Here is a 27,102-nt window from a genome sequence, read left to right on the forward strand (position 1 = left end):
AGTCCAGGCTGGGCCTGTAGGGGCTCACACAGAGGCAGTTTTGGCCGGGGGGGTGCTGACCCAGTATCCTTGCATAGCACTGAGCATGCATAGGTGACCTCCCCCACCGCGAAGAGTTTCTTTTCCAGCTGGGGATCATACAGGCTGTGATCTCTTCCCCAGCACAAGCGACCGTGTGACCCCTCTAGGCGCCCACACCTGAATGCATGCTCTCAGGCCCATTGTGCGTCCTCCTTGCTTTTCAGGGGACCATGACACTTTCCCCTGGATTCTGAGATTCCTTCATGCACCACGCCCATCTGAGCTGTGAAGGCCAGGTTCAAGCACACTACAGTACTCACTGTCATCCATCACCTGTTCCACTCCATGTCTTACGCCCTCCTTACCACACACACACACACACACACACACGTGTGCACGTGCACACGCAGGCATACAGCCCGGCCAGCGACCCGTTCTCCTGTCTTTGTCCTTGCTGAGCCCTTTCGATCTGTCCTACCTGATCGCTCGGGCTCTCCCCAGGCACAGAGCCTCACCGACACCTTGCAGTGGCCCTGACCCCGGGCCCTCCAGCCCATTCTGTCTGTCCTTCCACTCACCCCCAGTGTGGCAGGAGGCACGAATGCCAGTGCCAGGGCAAACTGACAGAGGGAAAGAGAAATGAGGATTGAACATTTTGCAAGCATAGCAGAAATGTGAAACAAGCTGAAGGTACCTGATTGGACGTCGTCCTTCAGAGCGTTCTCCCTGGGGGTGAGGCACTCTATCCCGCGATGCTGTGCCAACTGGCCACACCGTTTCTGAAGTTATCTGTGGGAGTCCTGAGCAAACTGACTTGGCGGTTCCCAAGCCTTGCCACCCACTGCAGTAAAAAATACAGACTGTAGCGGTGCCTGGGTGGCTCAGTCGGTTAAGCGTCCAACTCTTGATTTTGGCTCAGGTCACCATCTCACGGTTCGTGAGTTCGAGCCCCGCGTGGGGCTCCACGCCGACCGTGCAGAGCCTGCTTGGGATTCTCTCTCTCTGCCTTTCCCCCACTTGCACTCTCTCTCAAAATAAATAAAAATAAACTTAAAAATATACGACACTAGAATCGCACTAGTTTTGGGGAGGTGGATCCCGGGTGTGGGTTATTTGGTGAAGGCCTAACGTCCTCCCGGGCTGAGCGTCCACATCCCCTACTTCCGGGGCAGCGTCCGGCCCGGGTTCAGTGGAAGCTGCCTATGGGTCATGAAGATGGCATTGTTCGCCCTGCGTCCCTCCCGATCGAAGGCTCCGTTTCCTCAGATTTATGAGTTTATAACCTCAGTTTTATAAGTTTTTAAAGTGTTTCATTAAAGTAAATGCCTAAACATTGATGCAGCCTTTCTTCAACGGGCTAGTGGTTTACAGCCCAAGTGGCTGGGATTCCTTTCCAAAAGCCCAACATTTTCCCTTTAAAACGAATTGATAACACTTTGTTTCTGGATCAGGCCTGACTTGAGTTGGCAGATCAACACAACAGAACTCGCCATTGGCCCTTCTTCCCCCTCCAGCTTTCCCCAAATCTCCTCCCCTGCCCTGCCCTGTTTCTCTTCTCAGGAAGTAGCCTCCTCCCCTCCCCGCCCCTCCCCAGCTGCTCTGGCCCAAGTCCTCCCTGAGGACCCTCGAATCCTTCTCTCCTCTCTCCCTCCACCCTGGGAGGTGCTGTCTCCCTTCCCTCCAGAGCATCTCTCCCTCCGTCCAGGTCCCGGGCCTCCCGTCCCCCGCATCTTAACATTTCTACTCGCTGCCACCATCCAGGCACGGCCAGCGGGGTCTCAAAGCTTGAACTTTTTATCTTGACATAAGCTCGGACTCCCAAAGAGATTGCAAAATAGTATAAACAGTTTCCTCACACGGCCCTCACCCAGATTCCCCAAATGTTAACATTTTGCCACGTTTATTTCATCCTTCCCCTTTGCCTCACCGAACACATATATGCACCGCCATATGTTTGTCTGAGTGTCTGCGCGTAAACTGCAGACATGCAATGCCCCCCACCCCTAACTGCTTCAGCCCGTGTCTCCTAAGAACAAGGACATCCTCTTAAACCACCCTGGCTCAATGACGAAACTCGGGAAATTAACCTGGAGGCAACATTATTATCTCATCTACACATTTTACTCAGATTTCCCCGCTTGTCCCAATCGTGTCCTTTCTAGCAAGTGGAAACCCCAGATCATTTATGACATTCTGTCATCGTGTCCCTTCAGTCCCTCAGGCTGGAGTTCAGAGGAATCTTTCTAAAATTACTCGTATCAGCTCATGTTGGTTCTGCAAGTGCCCTGTGGAATCAGAGGGGCCCGGTCTCTGGGGCATGGCCCACCCGGCACTGTCCCCAGTGACTCTCTATGGCACTGGTTCCTGGAAGCAGCCTCACCGGCCTCCTTACCATGCTGGCCTTCATGTCTCTGGTCTCTCGGTCTGGAACCGCCCCCAGCTTTGAGCTGGCTGCTCCTTGCCCGCCCTGAGTCAGAGGAGAGACCCTCCTTGTTCCCGCCACACCACCAGACCTGCTCCGCCACACTTGGCCTTGCTCGTTGCCTTCACCTCTCATCGTCCGTTCATTTGTTCATCCCTTTATCTTCTGTCCCTCACCCCCCACCGAATATAAGCCCCGCGAGGGCGGGCAACTCAGCAGTCTGGTCCTTGCTGAGGCCTGAGCACTTGGAAAAAATTGCGCCTGGCACATAATAGCTGTTCAATAAACACTGGTTGAATGAGTGGATGAATGAGTGAATGAATGAGTGAACGCAAGCTTTATCAGACTATTTGCATTAAAGACAATAAAACCCTTTCACCTACACTCACACGGGTTAGAGATTTTATAGAAGTTGAATGAAGAAGAAGAAAAATGTTTTCTCCTCAGAATGTCCGCCAATGACCTAGGAAGCTTCGGCGCACTGCTCCCCTCTTCCAACTGGCCAGACGTCAAGATAATAGACTCGATTTACTTTTTAAGAAAATGTGCCAGGTTGTCTACACCCAGGCCTTTCTGTGACAGGGCTCTCAGCAGAAATAAGTGACACGTATCGACTTGAAGGTCATGGTTGAGTAACATGGCGAAGAGTTTCTGACCAAGCCACAGGCTGCCTAGAACCCACTCAAATAGCAAAGGGGGCTCCCTTTCCTGCGAGAAGGGCCTTGAGAGGCCCCAAACGCCCTTGGAGGACCCCAGCCAGATCCCCAGGCCCTCCTCATGCCTCTGCAGAAACAGCTCCTGGCCAGGGGTCCACCGAGCAAGCGGACAGGGGAAGGGTGAGCCTCGACCTTGGACAGGCAGGATGGAACCGCTCTCGCTTGCAATTGGACAGGTCCATCACGGAGAGCACTCCTCAGCTCTAGACACACGTTATTCTGCCAGGAATGACACACATGCAGTGGGGCACCTGGGTGGCTTCGTCTGTTAAGCGTCCAACTTCGGCTCAGGTCATGGTCTCGTGGCTTATGAGTTCAAGTCCCATGTCGGGCTCTGTGCTGACAGCTCAGAGCCTGGAACCTGCTTGGGATTCTCAGTCTCCCTCTCTCTCTTGGGGATGGCCTGCGGGGAGGCCCCCCACTGCCCATCCCCCAGGGAGCCCAGTCCTGACTGCGGTTCTACAGATTTCACCAGAGAATGAGGTAGACAGGGGAACAGGATGGCCTGAACCCCAAATTCTGCCCTGGCCTGGCACACAGGGAGGTGCACCAGGATAAGACACGCCAAAGGAACATTTGTACCCGGCTGGGGCAGAGGGAGGGGACCAGACTGAGGCCACACGTTACAGGGCCACGGGCAGCAGTCGGTAGGCTCAGACAATACCCAGAACTCTTGGGGCAACCCGCACGTCCACAGGACGCCATCAGACAAGGTCACCAAGAGTTGCAGGAGGTCTGACTCGAGAAGGGCAGGACTGGGGCCTCTAGAGGATGTGCCCTTGGTCCAGCTGAAATGGCCTGGTGGCCAGAGACGCGAGGGAGCCCTGGGGCCTACAGCGCTCACCCCCTCCTGCCCCTACAGGGTGGTTTAGACCAGACCACAGTGTCACAAGTCCCCAGGATGACCGGAACTGTTCTCGGGCAAGGTAGCCTCTTGGTCCTGCTCTGCAGGGACCTAAAAGGAGGAAGGAAGGAGGTGGTCATCTGTGCTCTGGCAGAGCCACATTGCCTGGCGTCTCATCCCTGGCTCTGCCACTGATGAGCTCAGTGACCCCGGGCAAGGAGCTTAAATGCTGTGTGACTCAGTTTCCCTACGTGGACACTTGGGGTGATAAGGGCAGTTTCTTCAAAGGGCTGTCGGAGATGTGATACTTTTTTTTTTTTTAATTTTTTTTTTCAATGTTTATTTATTTTTGGGACAGAGAGAGACAGAGCATGAACGGGGGAGGGGCAGAGAGAGAGAGGAGACACAGAATCGGAAACAGGCTCCAGGCTCTGAGCCATCAGCCCAGAGCCCGATGCGGGGCTCGAACTCACGGACCGCGAGATCGTGACCTGGCTGAAGTCGGACGCTTAACCGACTGCGCCACCCAGGCGCCCCGGAGATGCGATACTTTGAGCAGGGCCTCACACATCTGTGCCCAGTGGTTAGTTGTTACTATTAGAGGTATCATCACAGGGGGCTCTGGGGCCAGGTGGGGGTGGGGGAGACACCGGTGGAGCTGCCGATCTCTCCCTAGGGTCCCACCCCAGAATTTTCTCTTGCTTTTTTTTAAAGAATTTTTCTGCTTACTGCCCATGAGATCTGGAGCAACACAGCTCCCTAGCACGTCCTGGTCTTCCGCCTTTTCGTTTTCATTTGTGCCTGGGCTACGGTAGGGTCTGACTACATACTTGGATTGAATGAACGAATGTTTTAGGAAAACCACTACCTAAATCACTAAAAGAGTAATGAGCTCACATGAAGTCTCTGGCGTCCTTCTGGGCCGGAGGGTCAACAACGGAACGTGTTATGTTTCGGGCGTATTTTAAGAGTGGTTGCCCACGTTTGATCTCGTTTAGTTCGCAGGTAAGGGGTTCTTGTAGAGCTGATTCTCCCCAAATCTGCTTTAAGGAGGGCAAAGGGGAGAAGTTGTGATGATTTTCCCTTGCTGAGTTCCTTTTGGTAACGTGGGTATTACAAGGCAGAACATTCCAGAAACGAGGACCTTCAACGTTCTAGTGTGTCTTCTTGGGCTCAGGGCGTGACCCGGGAAGCAGTGATCAGGAAAGGAGACCCCGTGGGAGAAACCAGAAAACTTGGGGGAGTTTTTGCCTTGTTTTCCATCTTCTCACAGACCCCATCTGGTCTTGCCTAGTGGAGAATTTTAACAACTTGTCACCTCTCACCTTCTGATTTTGACTGCCAGCAACTGAAAGCAACTTGGGTTACCTCAGCACACAGAGAACTTACTGGAGGGGTGGGCACCGAGCTCAAAGAACACACAGGAAGCCAGAGACCAGATACTGGCGTGCTGGTGGCTGGACAGGGAATGCCACCATGCCCCTGCAGACCCAAGGATGTTGCTGCTCTCGCAACAACCCCTCTTTGCCCTGCTTGCTGCAGATTCAGAGAGCGTTGGATTGGCCAAGCCTAGGAAATGGGTCTGCCCTCAGCTGTACCAGGGGCAGGGAGATAAAGGGAAATTGTGGTAGAAATAAGGGGAACGGGGATAGGCGGGTTGGATGGCATAATCCTCCCTTCCTCTCATAAAGAAAAGCTAGCAAGAAACATGCAGGATATATGGAAGAGAAATCAAGTGTACTAAAAGCATCAAAAAATAAGCCTCATGAGGCACCTGGGGGGCTCAGTTGGTTAAGTGTCTGACTTCGGCTCAGGTCACGATCTCACGGTGTGCGGGTTCGAGCCCCGCGTCGGGCTCTGTGCTGACAGCTCGGAGCCTGGAGCCTGCTTCGGATTCTGTGCCTCCCCCTCTCTCTGCCCCTTCCTGCTCATGCTTTGTCTCTCTTCTCTCTCTCTCTCAACAATAAATAAGTTAAAAAAAAAAAAAAGCCTCATGGACAGATCAAAATACTACCCACCGTGAAACACATCTTGGAAAAATGACAGTGTTCCCCTGGTAGTCACCATCATCCCAAACAAGATCTCCACAGAACTACTCAAGGCACTTAAACGGATTCTAAAATGCATTGAAGACAAAATGTAGAATGGCCACGATAATCTTGAAAAATAAGGATAAGAAATTTCAAACCTAAAACAATAGTGATCAAGGAGGGGGGTGCGGTGGAGCGATACACAAAATGGGTGAAGGGCGTTAAGAGGTGCAAGCTTCCAGTTGTCAGATAAAGTCTCAGGGACGAACAGGGTAGCATGGGGAGCATAGTCATGTTGTGGGGACTTTGTATGGTGACAGATGGTGGCGTGGTGAGCATATTGTAATGTTTATAATTTCAAATCACTCCGTTGTACGCCTTAAATGAGTACAATACATTTTTTTTCTTTGAGAGAGAGAGAGAGAGAGAGAGAGAGAGAGAGAGAGAGAATCCTGCAAGGGGCAGAGTGAGAGAGAGATAGAGAAGTGGGGCCCACCCAGGGTTCATGTTTTACCCAAAGCGGGGCTCGAGCTCACCCGATGTGGGACTCGAACTCCTGAACTGTGAGATCACGACCTGAGCCCAAGTCATTTGCTTAATGACAGAACCACCCAAGTGTCTTTAAACAAGTACAGTATTATATCGACTATACTTCAATTAAGAAAAGCTATAGGAATCAGAATAATGGAGACTAAACGAGAACAGAGGAATAGAAAAGAACTGAGAAACAGAAGCACTATAGGAGGATATGGTGGATGTCAAAAAGCCGTTTCAGGCTGGTGGAGAAAAGAGGAGTCTTAGCTGTCTATGGGGGAAAAACAAAGTGAGATTCATACTGCAGATCGTTCAAAAAAGTCCAGGCAGATTAAAGACGGAAACAACTGTAGAACTGTATGAATAAAATGGAACATATTTACAACTTTGGCATCGGGAAGGTCTTTTAAGATACGAAAGACAGAAATTTAAGATTAAGTCTGACTTCTAAAGTGGTGACAGCGACGAATACACCACAGGCAGTTAAGAGACACACAATGGAATAAAAATATGTTCACGAAAAGATATGCAGAAGGATATTCACAGCGGCTTTATTCCCCTAGCCCCAACCTGGTAAGAACTCAGGTGTTCATGAACAAGACAATGGCCCAAGTGTGGTCTATTCCTTCATTCAGTAGAATACTTGGCTTAATACGAAGGAAGCTACTGATTTTAATTTGGGTCTCAAAAACATTAAGCTGAGCAAAAAAGAAACCAGACACACACAGAAACACATACTGCATAATTCCATTCAAACTATCCACAAAACGAATTCGTGGTGGAAAAAAAATCAGAACAGAGGCCACTCCTGGGAGTGGGATGGGAGGGATTGCCTGGGAAGGAGCTTCAGAGAACTTTCTACAGCGATGGCAAGGTTCTTCATCTTGAGAGGGGTTTGGGTGACAGCTTTATCTTTGGTCAAAACGTAGCAAATGCACACTTAAGATGTGTGTTTTTCTGAGAAATGAATTAAAAAAAGTTTTATTGTAAATTTTATCTCAAAAGAGAACATTAAAAAAAAGAACCAACTTTATTAAAAAAAAATTTAACATTTTAATTTTTGAGAGACAGGGAGACAGAGCGTGAGCCGGGGAGGGGCAGAGAGAGAGGGAGACACAGAATCCAAAGCAGGCTCCAGGCTCTGAGCTGTCAGCCCAGAGCCCAACGCAGGGCTCGAACCCATGGATTGTGAGATCATAACCTGAGCCAGAGTTGGACGCTCATCTGACTGAGCCACCCAGTGCCCCCAAAATAACCAACTTTAAATGATATGTGTGCTGAAGTATTTAGGGATGAATACTGATGTCTATGGTTTACTCCAAAATGCATCAGAAAGGAAGATAGATTCATGGTTGGATAGGTGACGTTAAAAATAGTAGGGGCACCTGGGTGGCTTAGTCAGTTAGGCGCCTGTCTCTTGATTTCGGCTCCTGGTCATGAGATCGAGCCCCACATTGGGCTCTGTGCTGACAGTGCAGAGGTGGCTTGGGATTCTCTCTCTGCCTCTCCCCGGCTCTCTGTCTCCCTCTCAAAAAAAAAAATAAATAAATAAACGTTAAAAAAAAAAGTATAGTAAATTGTGAAAGGTAGAATCTAGCAGGTGGGTATACTGGGGTTCTCTGTGAAATTCTTTCAAATCTTCTGCATATTTAAAGATCTTGATAATAGAACATCGGGGGAGAAAGCAAAAGATTCAAGTTAAGATATTTGTGACACGTAGAGATTTTTACTCATGATACATAGAGCTTGTCATCAACAGAAGAAATGAAAAACCCAAAGGGCCGTAAGCGAAGGCCTCTAGACAAAAGGCAAATGCCAACAATATCTGACAAAATCATCCCATTTGTAACTAGAAAAACCTGAATTTGACCAACCACGCTACTCTTCCCCGTCCAGGCTGATACCAACATGGTATTGACACTTGGCGGAGAATTGGAGGAGAAGCGGATGTTCTCACGTGCCGCCGGCGGTCGTGTGAGTGGAGCCAGCCTGGCAGCATCCGTGAGCGGGAGCGGAGACACCCACCTCCCTGTCCCACCACCGCGCAACCCTCCCGCTTGCTGGCCAGGCAGCCCGGGGCAGCACTGAAGAGGCAGAAATACCAGAAGCAGGCCGCCATCGGCAAGCGGCGAACCTGCGTGCACTCGATGCAGAGGTTAGAATGGAGTGGAGTCACTCTGGAAGCTCTACGACCTACTGCTAAGGCAGAATCACGTACAAATTGCTGCATTGATAGAAAAGGCAAAATCACGGTAGTCTGAGTGCGCGTGCACGCACACGGACCCACAAAGAAAAGGATGGGGAAAAATTTGAACGCGTGTCTGTTGGTGAGGAAGTAGGATGGGGATGGGGGCCAGAACACCTTTGATCTGAAGTATGATCTGCAATAAATGTATACACACACAGATGTGTAGCAACAAGACCATAGTCATGCATTGCTTGCTTAATTAAAATGAAGCACATGAACAGATGACCCTGTTGACAACCAAGCCCGGCCAGTCTTTAACTCTCCCAGCATTTGCTTCCAAGCAACAGTGGCAAATTCTACAATTACTTATTTAGGATTTTATAGCCTATGCCCCCAAACCAAGCTTTACGGTCTCTGTCATCCCTTACACCAAGTGCACACTCACTGTGGAGCACAGTGCCCCCAGCACTCAACTCAGTGAACCCTCCCAAGGCGGCAGCGGTCAGTTCACACCCGGGGCCCCAGACACGTGTTGGTGATCCCCTCGGCTCTGCAGACAAGCCCTTTCCGCCAGAGTCAAACCAGACTTCCCACCTTTTGTTTTTTCTTCCAACTATGAGAGGGGATGAGATGGCAGGGAATCTGCCCTGATCACTAATCAATACAGAGCTGGCTCCTAGTACCACCCCCTCCCCAGGTGCTGAGTCATATCTGCCTATGGGGCAGAAAACCATGCAGAAGGTCCCGCCAGCCACTTCAAAACTCTTAAGAGTGGTTTGCTTTTAAGTATGCTACACAGAATTGTCTTCGAGCGAGAATTCACAAAACTACACGTAGGTAATACATTCTGTGACTGACAAAGGGCAGAGGTGTGGGTGTGCAGATACTGATGCAGAACTCCAGCTGTCTCTCCACCGTTCTGTGAAACAAATCACACAGCTCACCAAAACTAGTTGAAAGTTTTATTTGTATAAACTTCATTAAGAACATAAAAGATTAAGTTTCTTAAAAAAAAAAAAATCTGCAGTTATTTACAGCAGTATTGCACAAGTAAAGTGGCAATTACCCTGTCGAAATTCATCAGTGCAAAACAAGTAAGCCAGGGAAATTGCAATACAAATGCTACATACGCTGGGTCCTAGGAAACAAGTTAGTGATGGGTCAGTATACAGACAGATCAGTGCTATTTATAAATGTGTACCTGATGAGTTCTGATACAGTAACTAGTGGTCACAGAATCTGGACATACGACTTAGGAGAGTTTCTAAAGTCAGGTTTCCGGACGAAAGTAGTCAAGTTACCTAGCTGGGAGCTTGAGGAACGCTTCTCAGATGCAATGCCATTTGGAGAACAGGAGTCACCTCAGCTGGCTTAGCGTCACGTGTGGACACACACCTGCACACGCGTGTGTGCACAGTGGGCACACACAGGCACCAGGCTAAATCAGCAGGGATGACAGAACCATCTACTGACACGGACCCACTAGGAAGTCTCTAAAGCTTCCAAGAAGCTTTCACATCGTAACATCCAGTCTAGTGGGATCCTCAACCTCTCTCAAAGGCAACAGAGAAGCAGAAGACGACAACCTGAAGAAGCAGGCTGATCAAATGTAGGGACCAAACGGCTCAGGGCTGGGGACGGGGGTAGGGTCTGTACAAGTAGCTCCTGAAGACCATTTAGTCCACACCTCAAAGCACAGGACACAGCGGGTGGGGGGTAATTCAACTACTCACCAGTTGCCAAAAAGGGATTAGTGGCATGAGGTGGTCCTGAAGTCACTCCCAAGGCAGGAGCCACCTGTCTCCCCTGTCCCTTCCTCCTGCCCCTGAACCACTCACTCCATGGCAGTACCTCCAGAGCGGGCACGCTTCTATTTCTCTGAACGCTGAATTGTCAGGGGCAAGTGTTCAATAGAAAGATCTGTCCCAACTGCCAATGATACATTAAAAAAAAAAAAAAAGATACGGCCCGGTGTTAATAGAATTTGCTTCCATGAGAAGCTCGCTCTTTTGGAATAAAAAGCCACTGGATATTTCTTGTAAAATTTGGTAACCTGCCAAATGGTCCCTCATTGATGGCGACGCACAGACTTCATCAAAAGTAGAGCAAACCGCAAGAACTGAAACCCATGTGACCAGAAACTACAGGAACCAAAGCTGGAGGGCCAGCCTGGGAAGACCGTGTGGCTCAGGGAGCTGAGCGGTCACCACGTCAGAGTCAAAAAGCGATTAATGGTACAGCAGGGGGGGGGGGGGGGGGCAGGGAGGTCAACACTTTTCAAAACTTAAGACATTAAATAAGCAGGAAATAAATATACAATATTTCTACAAGTTACAGCATTATGAAACAGTAGGACACATTACACAGAAAAAGAATCTACAATATTTACAATCCTCAATTCTGAAAAGTTTAGTAAAAACAGTGATTTTACTTATTTATGCTGTACAAAATTTTACAAGAAAGGTAAAGGAAACACAATTGCACACAGACATTTGGCTCAGTTGGTAAGTAAAATGTGACCTCCTAATCTAATAAATAGTCAAAATATATACATAATCAAGAAGGGGGAAACAGGAGAAAGTTGTTCTCTACTGCATACACTTCCATCAGACGGAATTTTTACCTGGTTTCTCCACAACCACCCAAAAGAGTTCTTCGTAAACTCCCTTCTAGGCAGGAGCACAGTTAACTGGAAGCATTACTCATGAAAGTATTTTGTATGTGTTTATTGCATTTCTGTGCTAAGTCACAGGACACTTTCTACAAACCTCACGTGAGAAGAGGTGGTCAAGGCACAAAACCCGCATTCAGTTTCCAAAAAGGGATCTAGCCACGTTGTGTTTTCTACAAAAAGTAAAAGACAGAGAAAATACAAGGTCTACCACAGTAGGCATACCTTCCAGAGGCATCTTGATAAACAGACGCATACAGTACAGAAACGTCCAGTCATCTCTCTTGAGTCCTGGTGCGATAGCCTGCTCCTTAATACTACAATTCATAGAATCTCCTATCTCCTCACGAGCTGCTTCCGCGGCCGGCCTGGAGGCCAGGAGGCCACCGAGCCAGAGGTAAACCTGTACATGTGGCCAGCACACAGCCCTCGGGCCCCGCTCCCAGGGAGCCGCAGTATTGCAGAAACAGAGTAAAGTGCCCCAGTCGGAGAGACTGGCACTGAGTGTGGAGGTCTGGGTCGGGGCGAGGCGTCCAGAACCGAATGTCTTTGGTGTGTGGTGTCCAGCAGGCCCACCGTTGCCTTACAGCCGCGTGGACTTTACGACCCTACAAAGGGGTTCGAGACACATCGAAAACGCAAGCTGACACTCAACACAGCTTTAAAAACTATTCAAGACCCCAAGGAGAGTTTGGGGGAAACGAAAATTCTAAAAAAGGAAGGATATTTGGAAGCAAATCTCTCTACCTAAAAGAAAAAATGTATATGCTATAGATACATATATATATATTTATATTTATATAGAATTATGAAGATACAAATGAATGAATTTCCCCACTTAATTTAATAATGTGAAAACACTGGTCCTCTTAGGGGCCAACAGCAAAACAAGAGCTGTTGGTGCTGACTCGGTTTGATGTATTTCTCTCAAAAAGCTGTTTAATGGTCTGATGTTTCAAAGACTGTCAGAGTTATAGGGTTCACGAAATGATCTCCACCTCCCTTCTTTTCCTGCTTCCTGATCTTTTTCCTGGGTCTCCCCAGTTAACTGCCTTTGCGATGATGGCCCAACTCACGGGCTCTCCGTCCCAGAAAGGGGGAGAAAGAAAGAGCAGCCCCAACAGAGGTGGACGCATGCAGGGCGCTCCCACAAAACCCAACCGTCCCGAGGGAAATGGAACAAGTCAAACCGACAGCTGTCAGGAGGCTGAGAGGCCGCTTCAGATCTGTGCTCCGACGGAGGATTTTGATGGCACTGCCGAAGGCGGGATTAAGCCTTCATTTCAAAACGGATTCAAGGGGGTGGGAACCAAGCGTCAGGCATCAAAGGCCAGATGAACTTGGGAGTTGGGACGAAAAGCCCGGATGCCCAGGAAACAGCCGCCTCAAGCCCCAAGGCCTGTGCCAATTCCCACGAGGGCCGGGGCTCGGACACCTGCAGTCCAAGGAACTCAGCTGTGAGGGGGCGTGCTCACCACCTGTGGCCACACGCAGACAGACAGTGCCTGTGACTATGGGAAAGTCTGCAACCAGAAAAGCCGACGGTGCCTGTGTGTGTTACTGCCAGTCCTTCTCAGGACACTTCTAAATGATGAGCCCATCGAAACCAAAGAAGACCAACATCAAGCCCGTCCCAGCGTGCATGATACAGGCAGATCCTAACTCATGTCCTGACCCCATTACCTTTTATCACGAGCACACGCTGGACCAAATCTGCGCATCGCCGTCCAGGCAGACCAGAAGAGCCATCGCCAGGGGAGATAAGGAAAAACACACGGAGAAGAGCCTTAAACTTTTTGCCACAGGTGCAATTGAATTTGAGGAGGTAAGTAAATATTTACAAGATGGGAGTGGCATATCAATACAGGCTGGTAACAGACCCTCTGCCCCTTTAATCAGTTCCATTTCATAAGAACTTTTTGGTATTAATAATAATGGTTAAAAAAAAAAAAAAAAAAAAAAACAAACCAAAACAACAAAGTATGTCAAAGAGGCAATGGCAGGGAAGGGAGGGGGCCATATCATACCTCTCCCGTTTAAAAATTCTGTACAGTAATCTCTAAAAAGAAACTAAGGCAGCTTTATAAATTAGCTGGCTCAGTTTCCACTGCAGAGTTTACATAATCCTCTGAGAGTAGGCAACAGGTTCTTAAAATTTTAGTACAAAAATCATTCACGAGTTGGTTAAAAAGTTTCCATTTCCTTTTTGAAAAACCTGCTCTTATTAAAGAAGGTGGAAAAAAAACCCACACCGCGTGTAAACACCATTCTTGCATAAAATCCTGCTCCAAAGAACCATGATTTGTACATAATTTTTTTTTTTTTTTTTTAAAAAGAATCCTCCCTCATTTACATTCACAACAAACTTCCATTAGAAATTCTGCTGTGTGGTGAACAGAAAGGTCCGGTCCACATGCAGCGCGGTGTCCTCGGGAACGCGTTGGCCGGCCTGCCCGCACGCCCCATCGGGGACAGGGCCGCTGGCTGCACAGCAGTGGCCCCCAGAAATTGTGGTGCTGGGGCCTGCTGGCGTGAACACGTGAAATGTCTGCACACATGTGGCTCGCGAGGAACCCGTCGTCACTGCAATCGCCATACCAGGCGGACGATGTAACGTAACAGTCGTAAGATAATCATTTGGGGCTGGGCTTCGGCTGCTTGGTAATTATTCAAAAAGACCTGAAACGACAATAGGAAAGCTTCTTAGTTTCTCAGCCCTGATGTTATTTTCTGGGTGGGGGAATGCCTATACTTAAGCGAACCACCAATCCCACTGTTACCCAGCTCGGGAGGCACCCCATCTTCTGAACACGGGTTCTTCCCCGAGACTGCGAAAGGGGAGGCCCTCCTACAACCTCCCTTGCAGAGGAAGACCTCACTGCGTAGACAGCAGTAGACTGAATGATCTGCTGCTTTACAGGAACCCAAAGAATGCTTGGAGCCTCAAAGAGAATCCTTGAAACTCTGTTTGCTTCTCTAAAACACTATGCTTTCTAGGTCATCGTTGGCCAAAACTGCCTTGATCTGGAAATGCATCAACCTCTGTGCAGGTGCTGGAGAAAAGCCATGCCATTCCCATACCCCCGCCCCCCCCCCCCTTAACTGGAGTTGGGTGTCCCTTTGAAAGAGGCAGGGGTGGAGGGGACAGAAGAGAGATGTGAAGGAAGTCTCTAACTACCCAGGTTATTAACCTTCAAATCCGTCGACACCCCAAGGGTGAATTTCTGGTAGCTGCAGTTTACTTGAGCACACACGGGCAGCGTCAACCCTCATCCCGCTCCACATGGGGAGCAAAGAAAAAGCAATTAAAAAATTTTAAAGAGCCTCCTTGCCGGTGACTACCCTATGTTTATAAGCTGACAAACTGCTCAAAAGGAAACTGCTGGATTAAAGATCTCAGCGGTCTCAGAGGTCCTCAGGTCTTCCGAAGAGTGCCCACCTTGGCGTTCTAATCCATTCTGCCGGTAAAGCGCAGGGTGTCAATTCAGAGCAGCCGAAGCCAGCAATGGAACACACCTGCCTCTTACACCAGGAGCTACAACCCGTTTCGCAATCCAGGCCTGCAATCCATCCTGGTCGTTTCCTTAATGAGTCATCCGTGCCCAGGACCGGCTCTTTGCCATCCGGGGCTCTCCACGAACCCCGTGCTCACGTGCGCAGGTGAAGCTTCCAACGCACCACCACGGAACCGCCGGCCCCAAGTCGGGCTGGGAACGAGTGTCCTGTCTCACACACAAACAGGGCCCACAGACGCCAGCTGCGAGCGGAGCCCCTGCCCTGTTTACACGAGCTCCCCAAGCCTGTCTGACAGAATGGGATTGTGATACGGCCAGGGCATTTCCCGTTCTCCTTCCATACCCAGACTGGAGGAAATCAGCTTTCTGTAAGCGATTCCTGTACAGGCGCTCTGTAACCACAGTCTGTGATTTTTATCTGTTTTACACACGAGATTGCTTTGTTTTGATTTAACTTTCAAAATTACTTTGCTTTTCTGTGTGTGTGAGAATAATTTAGGGGAAGGTTAATTTTAGTTTAGACTAATATTAATAGGTTGAAAGAGGCTTATTCAAAATAAAACCACGACTTACTGAAACTAAGAAGGCGTAAATGCAGGGCTAAGCAATCCCGTCAAGGTGGGAAATCTCATGTCAGCCAGGTGTCATTACCAGCCTCAGGGAGGCCAGAGAATGGGGTCTAAGTGACACCAGCAAGGCCCATTAGTGACAGATCCCAACTGCTTACACTTAGCTAATTTTACGTTCAAGAACTGGCAGCGTCGGCGAGGAGAAATCTTCCACCCACCCTTTGAGGACATCAGGTGGACGAGAGTGGCCATGACAGCAGACAGGACTCACTTCGCCAGAAGTCTTTCCAAGTGTTTAAGAGTCCTGCTTTCATCTTAAATGTAGGGGGCATGGGGCGTGTTCCAGGGAAGGCGGGGCGGAGGCGGGGGCAACGCAGGAAATTCTGGAGAAAGGAACCCCCAATCCCTGACAGACGACAAGATGCTACCACCACTCAGGAAGGGCAGCGGGACGCCTGCCCCCTCAGGCAGCACGCGAGACAACACGACACGCGCTTTCAAGCCAGCGAGAAACTGCTTTTGGACAGCATTCAACGGAGGAAGCCGTTACGACCGAATCCAAAGAAGGGGGCCAGCCAGCCCAGAAAACCTTTGACAGCTGGCGCGGCTGGCACAGCTCCGTGGGCACGGCCCATCCCTCCAGAGCAGCTGGATGACGGGCAGCTCCCGCTTCCCACAGACTCCCGCCTTCCAGCACCTGCAGCCGTACGAATCAGCTGGTTTGCGGGAGCACACCGTAGGTGCCCGAAGATGCCAGTGTGGGGCAGGCGGCGCGAGGGCCACTGCGGGTGAGGACGCCCGGCCAGGCTCCAGCTATCAGCGCCAAGCACACGACAGCGGCACAGCCAGCACGAGATCTCAGACCTCTGGCCTCCGGGGCTGTGGATAAACACATTTCTGTTGTTCAAGCACTCCCTCCCCCGCAGTCTGTGGTACTTTGTTACAGCAGCCTTAGCGAATGAACACACACTCTCGGGCTACGTGCTAAGCGGACGTTCTTGGTCCTTCCCCTTTAGAAAAACAACACTTTCAGGTCAGGGTTGTGGAACGCTGTTTTAATCAAACTCATTCAAGTCCTTTAGTAAGGTACATCAATATGATGCATTTGGATAAAGGGCATCATTAAAAAAATGAAACATGCTACTAAGTACAAAGAATTTATGTATTACAGTGATCTCTTTCACTCATACACACACACACACACACACACACAATCACAAGTGCTCAAAGTGTAGGCCCCATCCTGTTGGGTCTTTTTAGCTCCATGGTCTAGATCAGGAACTATATTATTTGGGGCAATTGACTTTTATGGCTATCCCATGTGCCCAGAAGATGGACTCCTTCAACATTCAGCTTTGTGTCTCCCTCCAGGAACCAATTCTGACAGTTCATGCTCCTCTCTGGGCGAGGGGCTCCCGCAGCCCCCATGCCTCCTTGCATGGGGGCAGGGGGTGTGCTGGGGCCCAACTCTGAAAGCAGTTATCTGCATCCATAGGCCTGATGGGCAATACCTATGTCATCGGCCACGAGTGCAGAACAGCGTCGCACAGCCCATCCCAAAGGCTACCCGTGGGTGCTACCCACAGCGACCACTGCCCTGCCTGTGGAATCATGATGCAGGTTCTCACTTTGCAGGTGGAAAAACACCTACACGTTCTGGCAAAATGGGAGCTCTGTGCCAAAACGGAGTCAAGATGCTGAGGGTCCTTCCTGTTGAAAGAAAAAAATGCAACAGCATCTCTTTTCAAGAAGCTCACACTCTGGTGGGGAATCGCCATACAAATAAATAGCAGGATAGCAGGACAACGGCAATACGGAGGTTAATAAAAGGACAGAGAAAGCAGCGCTTGCCAGAGGCAAGTGGGGGCCTGGGAGAGCCAGGGCAGGAAGGCACAGAGGTGAGCCCAGGTTCCCTGGTGTAGACTCGAGTTCTCTGCTTTGAAGATATGGAAAGTGTCCTTGGAGACAGCGTCACGAGCATTCAGCATCCCTGAATGGTTCTCTAACGTCCACACCAGAGGACACAGGCTCACCTGGGAGGCAGCTGGGGGGCGGGGCTGTGCCAGGGAAAAGTTCTCAAGTGGGGACGAGGTGGACTTACCAGGGCCGACGGCGTACAGGGCGGGGAGCTGGGGCACTCTGGGCCACTCCAGCCTGAAACACATGGCTGGGGCGGGGGGGCTGGGGCTCCCTCTGTCTACAGCAGCCAAGAGGAGAGAGCACGAGCGGACAGAGCACCAGCCGCCACGGTCGTTTCCGCACAAGGACCATCTTCAACTTACACTTGACACAATCAACCAAGTACTGGGATTTAATTACACTTTAAGGCCAAAATAATCACAGTAAAACATCCTCTCTTGCCCAATCCAGGGAGGCAGGTATGCAGATACAAGAGACCCTGATCCCATCCCAGGCTGCCCGGAGAACTGGCCAGGAGGACCACCGACCGCATGCCTGCAGAGCACAGCTCTGGACTTGGCTCCACACTCCCGCAGGCAGGGGCGAGCCCTGCCTCTGAAAAGCAGCCCAAGACATACCAGGTCTTCAGACTCTGTGCGCCCCAGCTTGGGGTCCAGACGAATCACCTGACGCCACCATTAAACAAAATGGCGTGCCACACACCTCTACAGTCTTCACAACAATGCTGCGAGCCAGTACAGCTCGCTTCTCCACGTCACGGATACGATGACATTGACCAAGCTTGTGGAATCAGAATCAAGAACCATCAAGTGCTCCCAACAAGTCAACTCAGACTTCAGCACTGCGTAGAACACACGAGCTCATCGATCCGCGCACCAAAGGCTGGTCCAAACCCCATGTGGCTGCACCAAATGACTCAGTAAGTACAACACACACGTATTCACTCAGCATTACTCAAAGGAGCTTAACCATAAAAACACAAAAATGAGATAAAAACAAAAGTTAAGGGAGGTCAGAAATGACATCGAGGAAGAGAGACTTATCCTGGGAACCAGGGAGGGCTGAGATCTACTGCAGAAGAGCCATCGTTCAGCCGAGAGTTTCCTGGCAGTCAAAGTAACAAGGAAACATGGCACTATCTTTACCATTTTATCGAGGCAGATCAATAGCAATTCTAAGAGACAACCCAAAAAGCAAGGAATACCTATAAAACTCTGAGACACACAGCAATTTTTAAACTTGTTCAAAAACCCCTTTCTCATACATCTCACACCGAATACCTAAGAGGCCCTAAAATGTTTTCTGTCTCTTTTTTTAAAAAGGACTTATCAACTTTGAGAGGGAGCACGCAAGCTGCAGAGGGCAGAGAGGAGAGGGAGAGAATCCCAGGCAGGCCTCATGCTCAGCGCAGAGGCTGGACGCGGAACTCGATCTTGTGAACCGCGAGATTACGACCTGAGCCAGAATCAGAGCTGGATGCTCAACCGACTGAGCCACCTAGACGTCCCTTCTCTTTTTAAAATGATACACCTTGCAGTGGTAACATGCTAGAAGAGACCGAATTCTGGCCATGAGACTCTGAGAAACAGGGAACCTGTGCTCCAGATCAAGCAAGTGAGGATACGTCAGGTGACTGTCTGTCTGGATGGTGTCTGCTCCCCAAGGCACTACGGCGGCACCTTCCGGGACAGTCCTGAGTGTCGCCACAATCAAAGATGGCAGGGTGGGAGGGGACAGAAGAGCGGCGTCAGTGATCCCGATGGAAGACCACATCAACCTAGAGAGAATTGTTAAATGACGAGAGAGGGAGACAGAGAGGAGAGAGGAAAAGGGCCCCCAACGTGGACGTCTCCAGGAGGATGTGGGCTCTCTGCACCCTGGCCCAGATTGAGCGCTCGGTTTGCCATCCCACTAGCTGTCAGGGGTCGAGCTGATGCTGCGGTGCTGCCCAGAAGCCAGATTCATTTTTCTCTCCTCACAAGGCAACGTGTGCATTTGCATAGCGCGCGCCTCGCGTGCTATGATGTCAACACAGCTGTGGCAAGGGTGCCGGGAGGCCCTCCCCCGGATGTGGTGTTCCCACTCAGCGACCAGGAGCCAGCTCTCCCGCAGTGCTCGCCAAGCGACCGGGGCCGCGGCTGACCTGCGACGGTGGAGCCGCAGACGAGTCCCATTTGCATGAATCCAACTCCTTCATTTCTGATGCATCATCTCAAAGAAGAGGTCCGTGGAACAACCACTTCTCCGGGTGCCTTCCAGTCAGGCCTGCTGTGCACTGGGTTGGCTTCTGGCAGGGCACAAGCCACCCCTCTCCCGGGCACGTCTCTAACTCGCTGGCCCTCGGACCCCAGACCCCACCCCGGCTAATGTGAAGCGCCCCCCGATCGTCCCCGGAGGTGTGGCACCACACCGTGGCCCACACAGAGAAGCCAGAGATGGTTCTCAGTCTCCCGTGTGAGGCTCCACCAGACGAAATAAATGTCAGCCTCGGAGCAAGAACACACAGTTGCGAAATCCCCGGCCTCAAAAGGCGAGAGACGCAACTGTACCCACCACCTGAACCTCTCTGCTCTGGTCGGCTGGGAGAAGTCTAGCGGGGGGCGGTGAGAGTCTGCAGGCCGGCCAAGCCCTGCCTCCTGCGCCTCTTCATTTCCTCAAGAGATTAAAAAACCCCCGTTAGACCTCTCTGAAGTCTCACCTCCAGGCACCTGCACCTCTGAATGGTTCTGTGTGGAATGGCCCAGCGCCCCCCCCCCGCGAGGCAGCCGTCCAGGTGGTACCCACCGGCCACGGCAGATGCAGCACTCGCGGGCAGGGTGAATGGGCGCCACGGCAACCCGGCGATGCCCACCCAGCTCATTTAAACACACCCCAGCGCCCCAGTCTCACCTCCTTTTTTGTGCACCCAGACGGACCCAGCACGCATCAGTAGGGCCGAACACAACTTGTTCCACAAGGCAGGGTTGAATGAAACATAGACAGGTGGAAACTCTGGTAGCATCTCTAAACTTTGAAGACCACCGGGAACTGTTTCAGTGCTAGTTCAACGAGACGCCAGAACGATGGGCCAGGGACGAGAGCGATTTCTAGCCCCATCCCCTGAACGTTTCCGTGCAACCTTCACCACATCCCTAAGAGACGGACAGAAACTGGGGCTCCCAGACATTAACGGATGGAGTCGGGATTCCAGACCTCACCCCAAAATTCTCACACTTGTCCACGAGTCCTGCTTTCCTGTAAGCTCACGCTTTATCCCCAAGTCGCGGAAAACCCTTGTTCAGAAAACCTGTGATCCGCAGTCACTGCGGGGATCAGCGGAGGTCTCAGAGGTCTCAGGGAAAAACAGGAAGGGCTGAAGCCATAGGAAGGGTGACTCTTGGATCACACAGGCTCCAGCATCTCTGTGATGGGGGTTGTTGGAAGGCTCTTAAACCCACAACACCGAACGACTTCCTCCAACTGCGAGAAAAACACGAAACCTGAGAACTGTATCACAGATAAATGGTGGGCACCAATTTACTGAAGCTACTCCCAATGGTTTTTGCCATGAAAACGGTCTTTCTGTAAACTCATGGGCAACTCACCATCTCATGAGATAGGTGTAGTTTTAAATTTAATATGTGATATGCAAATTTCCCACTATGGTTTGCTCAGACAGTAATAGGAAATGGCTTATTTTATTAAACGCCTACATTCAATTAACGAAGGCCTCAAAAGAATGTTGTCAGAGAACACGTTTTCTCTGGGTGGATGTTCAGCTTATGCTATTACCAAACAAGCCACAAATTCGTTCTCTCCCTTGTACGCTATCTACAGAATATCGTTTATAAAACGAAGAATCACACAGCACAGGGGATTCACATCACAGGAAGGACAGCACAGAAAGATTTCAAATTCGGATACAGTCTATGAAAACGCTAATGGCTGGCTCTTCAATTAAACTTTTGCTTCCATCTAAACCTGTCTGCAAGCCACCTTTCCCTCTCTATTTTGTCTGGTTCGGTGCTACTCTTCAGTCTACATGCAGTTCAGCCAACTCGTGCCCGTACATGCCTGGGACAGAAGTAGGAAGTAGGCAGTGTAAACAAAGGATACACTGTTTCTCCAGACCGAACAATGAAAGGGTTTTCATTCACTTCTTGGCCCAGCTAGAGGGTCTGGCGTAGCTTCCCATGCTGTTGCTCATTGCTGTCCACTCACCAGGACGTCCCAAGTCGTTGCCAACCGAGAGCAGCCCACCTTAGCACAGAGCAACGCAGGCCTGACAACCTGAGTGCAAAGCACCGAGGAGGCCACAAGAGGTAAATGATCCCAGCTTTGGTACGGGGGTGGGGGAGGCAGATGCTGGTTAAAAGACTGGTCTAATTACCCCAAGAGCACATGTGCTTATGTTCTGAAGGCCCAGCACACGCTCCACAGACTTGGACTGCGCCCTTAGCCCACGGCTAAGAGTCCCACCCGAGTGGACGCTGTCCCGAGAACTGGTGATGAGCACACGGCGCTCCACGCTGCACCACGGCTACATGCAAGCCGCTCGCTCTCTTCGTGAAGCTCGAGACAGAGATCTAGCTTCTCCGAGACATCTTTCTCCCTACAGGCCCACTGCCACCCACACTCCCCAGAGTTCACCAAGAGCCCGGGCACGGGGAGCTGGGACAGTCAGGGCACCGTGTGGGTGCAGGTCATCATTCAGCCTTCCAGGGGCTGCGCGACCTCCACGGGCCCCTGGGCTTTGTCCTGTAACACGCGTTATGTGTGCCTGCACTGCTGGGGCCCTTGTATGCTTGATGACAGGTGAAAATGCACCAGCGGGCTGCCGCTGGCCAGATCTATCATAAGTTGAAGGATCCAAATAAGCACGGAGAGTAATGCATAGTAACCTGTTGAACTAAAAGTGACCCGTGAATTTAGGTCCACAAACAAAACGAACACACACTCGGGAAGGGAACTTCTTCCTCCTCTACACACACTTTCCTTCCAGGGCAGATGGAGACACACGGACTGGAGAGTAGAAGACGCCACCTCTGACCAGAGTCAGCCTTGCCAGCAACAGGACAAAGGGCCTCCCTGGGCCTCCCAGTGCAAACTCTGGATGGAGGAGGCCACAGTGTCACTCCTGTAGTATTCCTGCCCGAAACACAAAACTCAAGTCTCATCGTGAGGGGAGATCAAACAAACTAGAGTCTCTATGAAGTGTCTTCCAAAGTGTCAGCATCATGAAGACTGAGAGAGAATTGGTTCCAAGTCAATGGCATCAAAGCGATGAAGACAACTCAACTTAACACAGGATTCTAAACCGGATCTTGGACCGGAAAAAAACCTTTTTTTAATCTTACTATAAAGGACATTTTGGCACAACTGGTAACATTTGGATGAAGTCCACAGATTACATAACGGTACTGCAACATTGTTAATTTCCTGATTTTGAGAACTACACTGTGGTTATGTGAGAGGCGACTTTCATTAGTAGGAAATACATACGATGCACTGAAGAGTAAGAGGGCATCACACCTGCCACTTACTCTCAAACCGGGCAGAAAACAACGCGCACACGGGTAGAAAGAGGGAGAACATTAAAGCCAATGTGGCAACATGGGAACAGTGGGGAACTTAGGTGGCGGACGGAAGGGGGTTCTTCGTACCATTCTTGCAACTTTCACGTGAAGTCTGCAGTTATTTCAAAACAAAAAAGTCACAAAAATACACCAGACTTGGAGCAGTCAAACTGACCAGGCAGAGGGGGGGCACACAGGCCACTCTGCCCTGGCAGGGTCGTGCGGGGGCAGTGACATGGAGTCACAAGAGAGAAAGGGAACATGCACCGGGACTTTGCGCTCACCTGTGCCTCTCTCACCTCCTCCAAGGGTTCAGACTGCACAGCTCCGTGGCACAGGCTTCCCCACTGCCCTTAAGTGGACTGAACACATGACAACTACAGGACACCTTCCTCTATTGCTCTAACTGAAAAAACGGGAAAATATCCTGTCAGGCTTCGCAAGGCTCATGGCAGTAAAAGACCAACACTTTAGAAAAGGCACTGTAACAGTATTAAGCACATAAAGACACTACGTATTTAAAATGCTAACATCCATTAAAAAGCAACCGTCGTAAAGCAAGGCAACGGCGTGCACCACTCACCGAAGAAGTAACTCCTCCCAGCACCCCCCCCCCCACCCCGTGAGCCAGCGGGTGACGTGAATGCATTACTTCCCGCTACAGCCTCCCATTTCCTCCCCAGATTCCCACCCCCACTATTCAACAACAGACCGTCCATCAATGTGGCTGCAGGCTAGGGATTATTTTTAACCTAACAACTACCAAGACAGGCATCTGGAGCTTTGGGGGGGGGGGGGGTGTCACCGTGTCACCATCCAGGGTCTGGTGTTTTGAACTGGTTCTTCATTTAAATCTGGAGAATGTATTTGCCTCTGTTTTAGAAAAATCAGGTTATAACCTACAGTCTGTCCCTATGCCTCCCCCGATATCCCAGCCTACTTAGAAAGCTAGAGTCCCTTAAATGATCAGTGACTGCATTTTCCCAGTGGTTGACTTTTTTAAAGGGATGCAAAACAAGGTTCACAACCAGAAAACCATGTGATAGTGCAATGAAACTAACGGACATTTATTTCGCCAAAAGCACTGAGAACAAGCAGGTTACAACTCATTTGAATAAACAGAGATGGCCACCTTAAATATCCTCTGAAACACTGGACTGTGACAGAACCTGGGAGAAAAGGAGGAGAGGAAGGATATAACCTGCTAGACACCGTTCCCTCACCTCCAAGGGACAGGCAAGGTAATGGCAACAACACAACGGCCTGTGACCCAAATACACGTGACTTGGGACTATCCACCTCGAAGGCCTATGTGAAGATGGCCGTGGGCTTGGCTGTGCGCCAACCCTCATGCCACACTTGGCCCGTGTCTTAGCGCTGACCACACAGGCCACCACAGTGTGCATGGTGCATCAACCAGGTCCATCTGGGGGACGCCTTATAGAGTCACTGATACTCCGTGTAAGTTTAAAGAGAAACTTGCACACAATATCCTTATAAGACACCTGGCTCTGTGGCCAAAGGCTCTGATCCAGTCCCTGAGAATGGAGCTGTGTGGGCTCATGTTGGGTGTCCAGAGCTTCTGGAATCTGAAGGCAACAGAGCCCAATGGCCTCACGTCTCTTGGGCAGCCCCAACAAGTCAGATCTGGCCTGAGGACATCTATAAACCCCTTCAAGATGGGGGAAGAAGGCAGGCCCAGCACAGTGGTCACTTTGCTGCTTAGGCTAACCCAAGAGGCCACTATACCATCTTTTCCCGCTGAATTATGGACATGTCCCCCAGAATCAGCCTGCCCTCTTCAATCGCGGTCAGCCTCCCCACCCCAACGTGACGTCCTCATCATGAATGCACTGGGGTCCTGATTCTGCCCAATCCCTCCTGGTCCACCGGGAGGGCCGAGTCCAGTCACACACAGGAACACCAAAATGCCTTCAGGGAAACCAAGGCAAAGGAGCTGGGGGTGCTGGGAGGAGGAGAATAATTTTAGTGGCAAATTACAAACCAATCAACCTTGCAAAAACAATGACCACTTCAGAGCTAGGCTGTGAAGGAATTTATACGCTGTAGCCATCAGATGTAGGATGCTCGGTACTCTTGCCAGCTAAAGACAGCCACGTAAGAAACTCCTGAACTCATTCATCAGTGTGACATTTCTCATTTAATAAGAGAATCTACTAAAGCACATTCCATCAAACACAACCACACATACCCACAGGAATGTATGAAGGGGATCCAGGGTAAGTTTTCAGAGCATCCCTGGCTTCCGTACCAATGACTCTATACTGAAGAAATTAATGAAAGACCCTCTGAAAATAGGAGGATGTCTCCATGTGCCTAAAAAAAGTTTGAAAAGCATCATATGGACGGGAAACAAGAATGACTAAAGCAATTAACAGGTAACGTCCACTTACTTAGCAACAGCTAGCTACCAAAGAGGCCAACGATGAAGAGGGACAGAAGTACTGGGGTTATTCTAAGCATGACCTCTCCTTCCAGAAAAAAAGATAGGAAAAAAAAAAAATCTCGAAGAGATACTTCTATGAAGTATAACGTTCAGAAGCCATAATATTCAGAAAGAAAGAAAAAAAAGGAGCCAGAAGACAAGACACCATAAGAAAGGATGGTAATATCAATTATAACATTTTCTACAAAATAAGATGTGTCTTCTTTTTAGATAAATCCACAGAAATATCTTCATACTTGGTTGTTTGAAAAAAATGTCAACAAGCCAAAATTTCATTATAGGACACATCTGCTCGTGTACCCTGTGCAGAAGTACTCGCCTACACTCCTAACAGCCCTAACTCCCGGAGTTGAAAGCTTACTTACGCATTTTAAAATGTCGTCCATGGGCTAAAGGTGTCCAATGGTAATATCTGTTGCCACTGGGCAAAACAAACAAAACGTACACTGTGTTCTACAGAAGAAGATGTAGGGAAGTTCTGTTTTGTTTTGTTTTTTAATCCACAGCACACCTCAGAATTTCAGTGGCAGTCAATTCAAGGTATAAAATGGTTAGACCCCAGATCACAGACCACTGACTGATGGCTTCCTGATACATTTCTGTAAATGGACACTCGAGGATAGCAATGCGGACTGAGAGGGCAATGGTTGTCCTGCTCTGACTGTCACATTACAGGGGTGACATTATATGACTCTCGCTGGCATCATTCCTTTTGGCTGAGTAAAGATGCAAGTTCTCCTACTTTTTTAACTTTGACCCAAACGACCCAGAGGGAATGAAGAAACACTATATACAGATTGGAAACCATACTGCTATTTATGTGGGAGTATTTCAAAGCCTATTGATAATTCCTTTGTTAGCACGGATGTGTTAAGGTCTGTGCTCATGAAATCCCTTTGCCACCTTGTACTGTATTTCATTACCAGCACTTAAAAAACTCATCCACAAAACGTTTTAAAATGGGAAACGGGAAAGGAGAAACCCTGGTAGGTAAGACATAAGTGATACCTCACATTTCCAGAATAAGTACAGAATTATGACTGGTCGTCTTAAAAAAAACTTGTGGGGAGGGGGAGGGTGTAGGGAGAAGGGGTAAATAAAACATCATTACCCTCCTTGGGTAATATGCATTAAATTCGTCTCCGATACGCCGCAACTCTTGTGCAATCCATATCTCCGGGCGCATATCTGCGGGTACAGCCTGAGGCTGCCTCATGGAAGCTGCATCAGAACAAACAGAACAAAAATCACATGGTTTTCCATAAATCAGTTAGCAAGTTCCAAAGGCAACTTTCTAGAAGCAAGCCCATCTCACACACTCCGTTTTGTTTTGTTTTGGGAACCTCCCTAACTTCAGGACTATGCACTAGATTATGGCGGGGTAAGGTCTGTCACATAAACTTGGTTATGAAGAATAACGGACAAAGAACAACTTACTTTTTTAAAACTGGAGACTCAGAACTGCAAAATTAAAAAAATATCCTGGCCAATTAATTACATGCTCCCATTTCAAGAAGATACACTAACACAAAAATGGTACGATAAATATCACCAAAAAAAAAAAAATCATACTTGAAACACAGAACATAAAAATTTAGGCTGTCAGTAAATACTTTGATCTTACACAAGGTAGAATTCCTAGGGAAATTT

At 49.6% G+C, this 27,102-nt stretch overlaps 1 protein-coding gene across 7 annotated transcripts in view; it reads right to left on the reverse strand.

Moving 5' to 3' along the window:
- Positions 1–9,703: 9,703 nt before the first annotated feature.
- Positions 9,704–27,102, reverse strand: part of BCL2L11 (BCL2 like 11) — a 49,725-nt gene continuing 32,326 nt past the window's right edge. For 5 of the 7 annotated variants that reach the window (XM_030311150.2, XM_030311155.1, XM_030311152.1 and 2 more), the window contains 2 exons: positions 26,564–26,673; positions 9,704–14,105 (listed from right to left, as the gene is read on the reverse strand). In XM_030311150.2, the coding sequence (XP_030167010.1) occupies positions 14,007–14,105; positions 26,564–26,673 (209 nt within the window). In that variant the 3' untranslated portion in view covers positions 9,704–14,006. Of the gene's footprint in view, positions 14,106–23,269; positions 23,392–26,563; positions 26,674–27,102 lie in introns of all 7 variants that reach the window. The other 2 variants (XR_003967878.1, XM_030311154.1) reach the window with 2 other exon arrangements.

This window comes from Lynx canadensis, chromosome A3 (genome assembly GCF_007474595.2).
Source record: "Lynx canadensis isolate LIC74 chromosome A3, mLynCan4.pri.v2, whole genome shotgun sequence".
Classification (NCBI taxonomy): Eukaryota; Metazoa; Chordata; class Mammalia; order Carnivora; family Felidae; genus Lynx; species Lynx canadensis.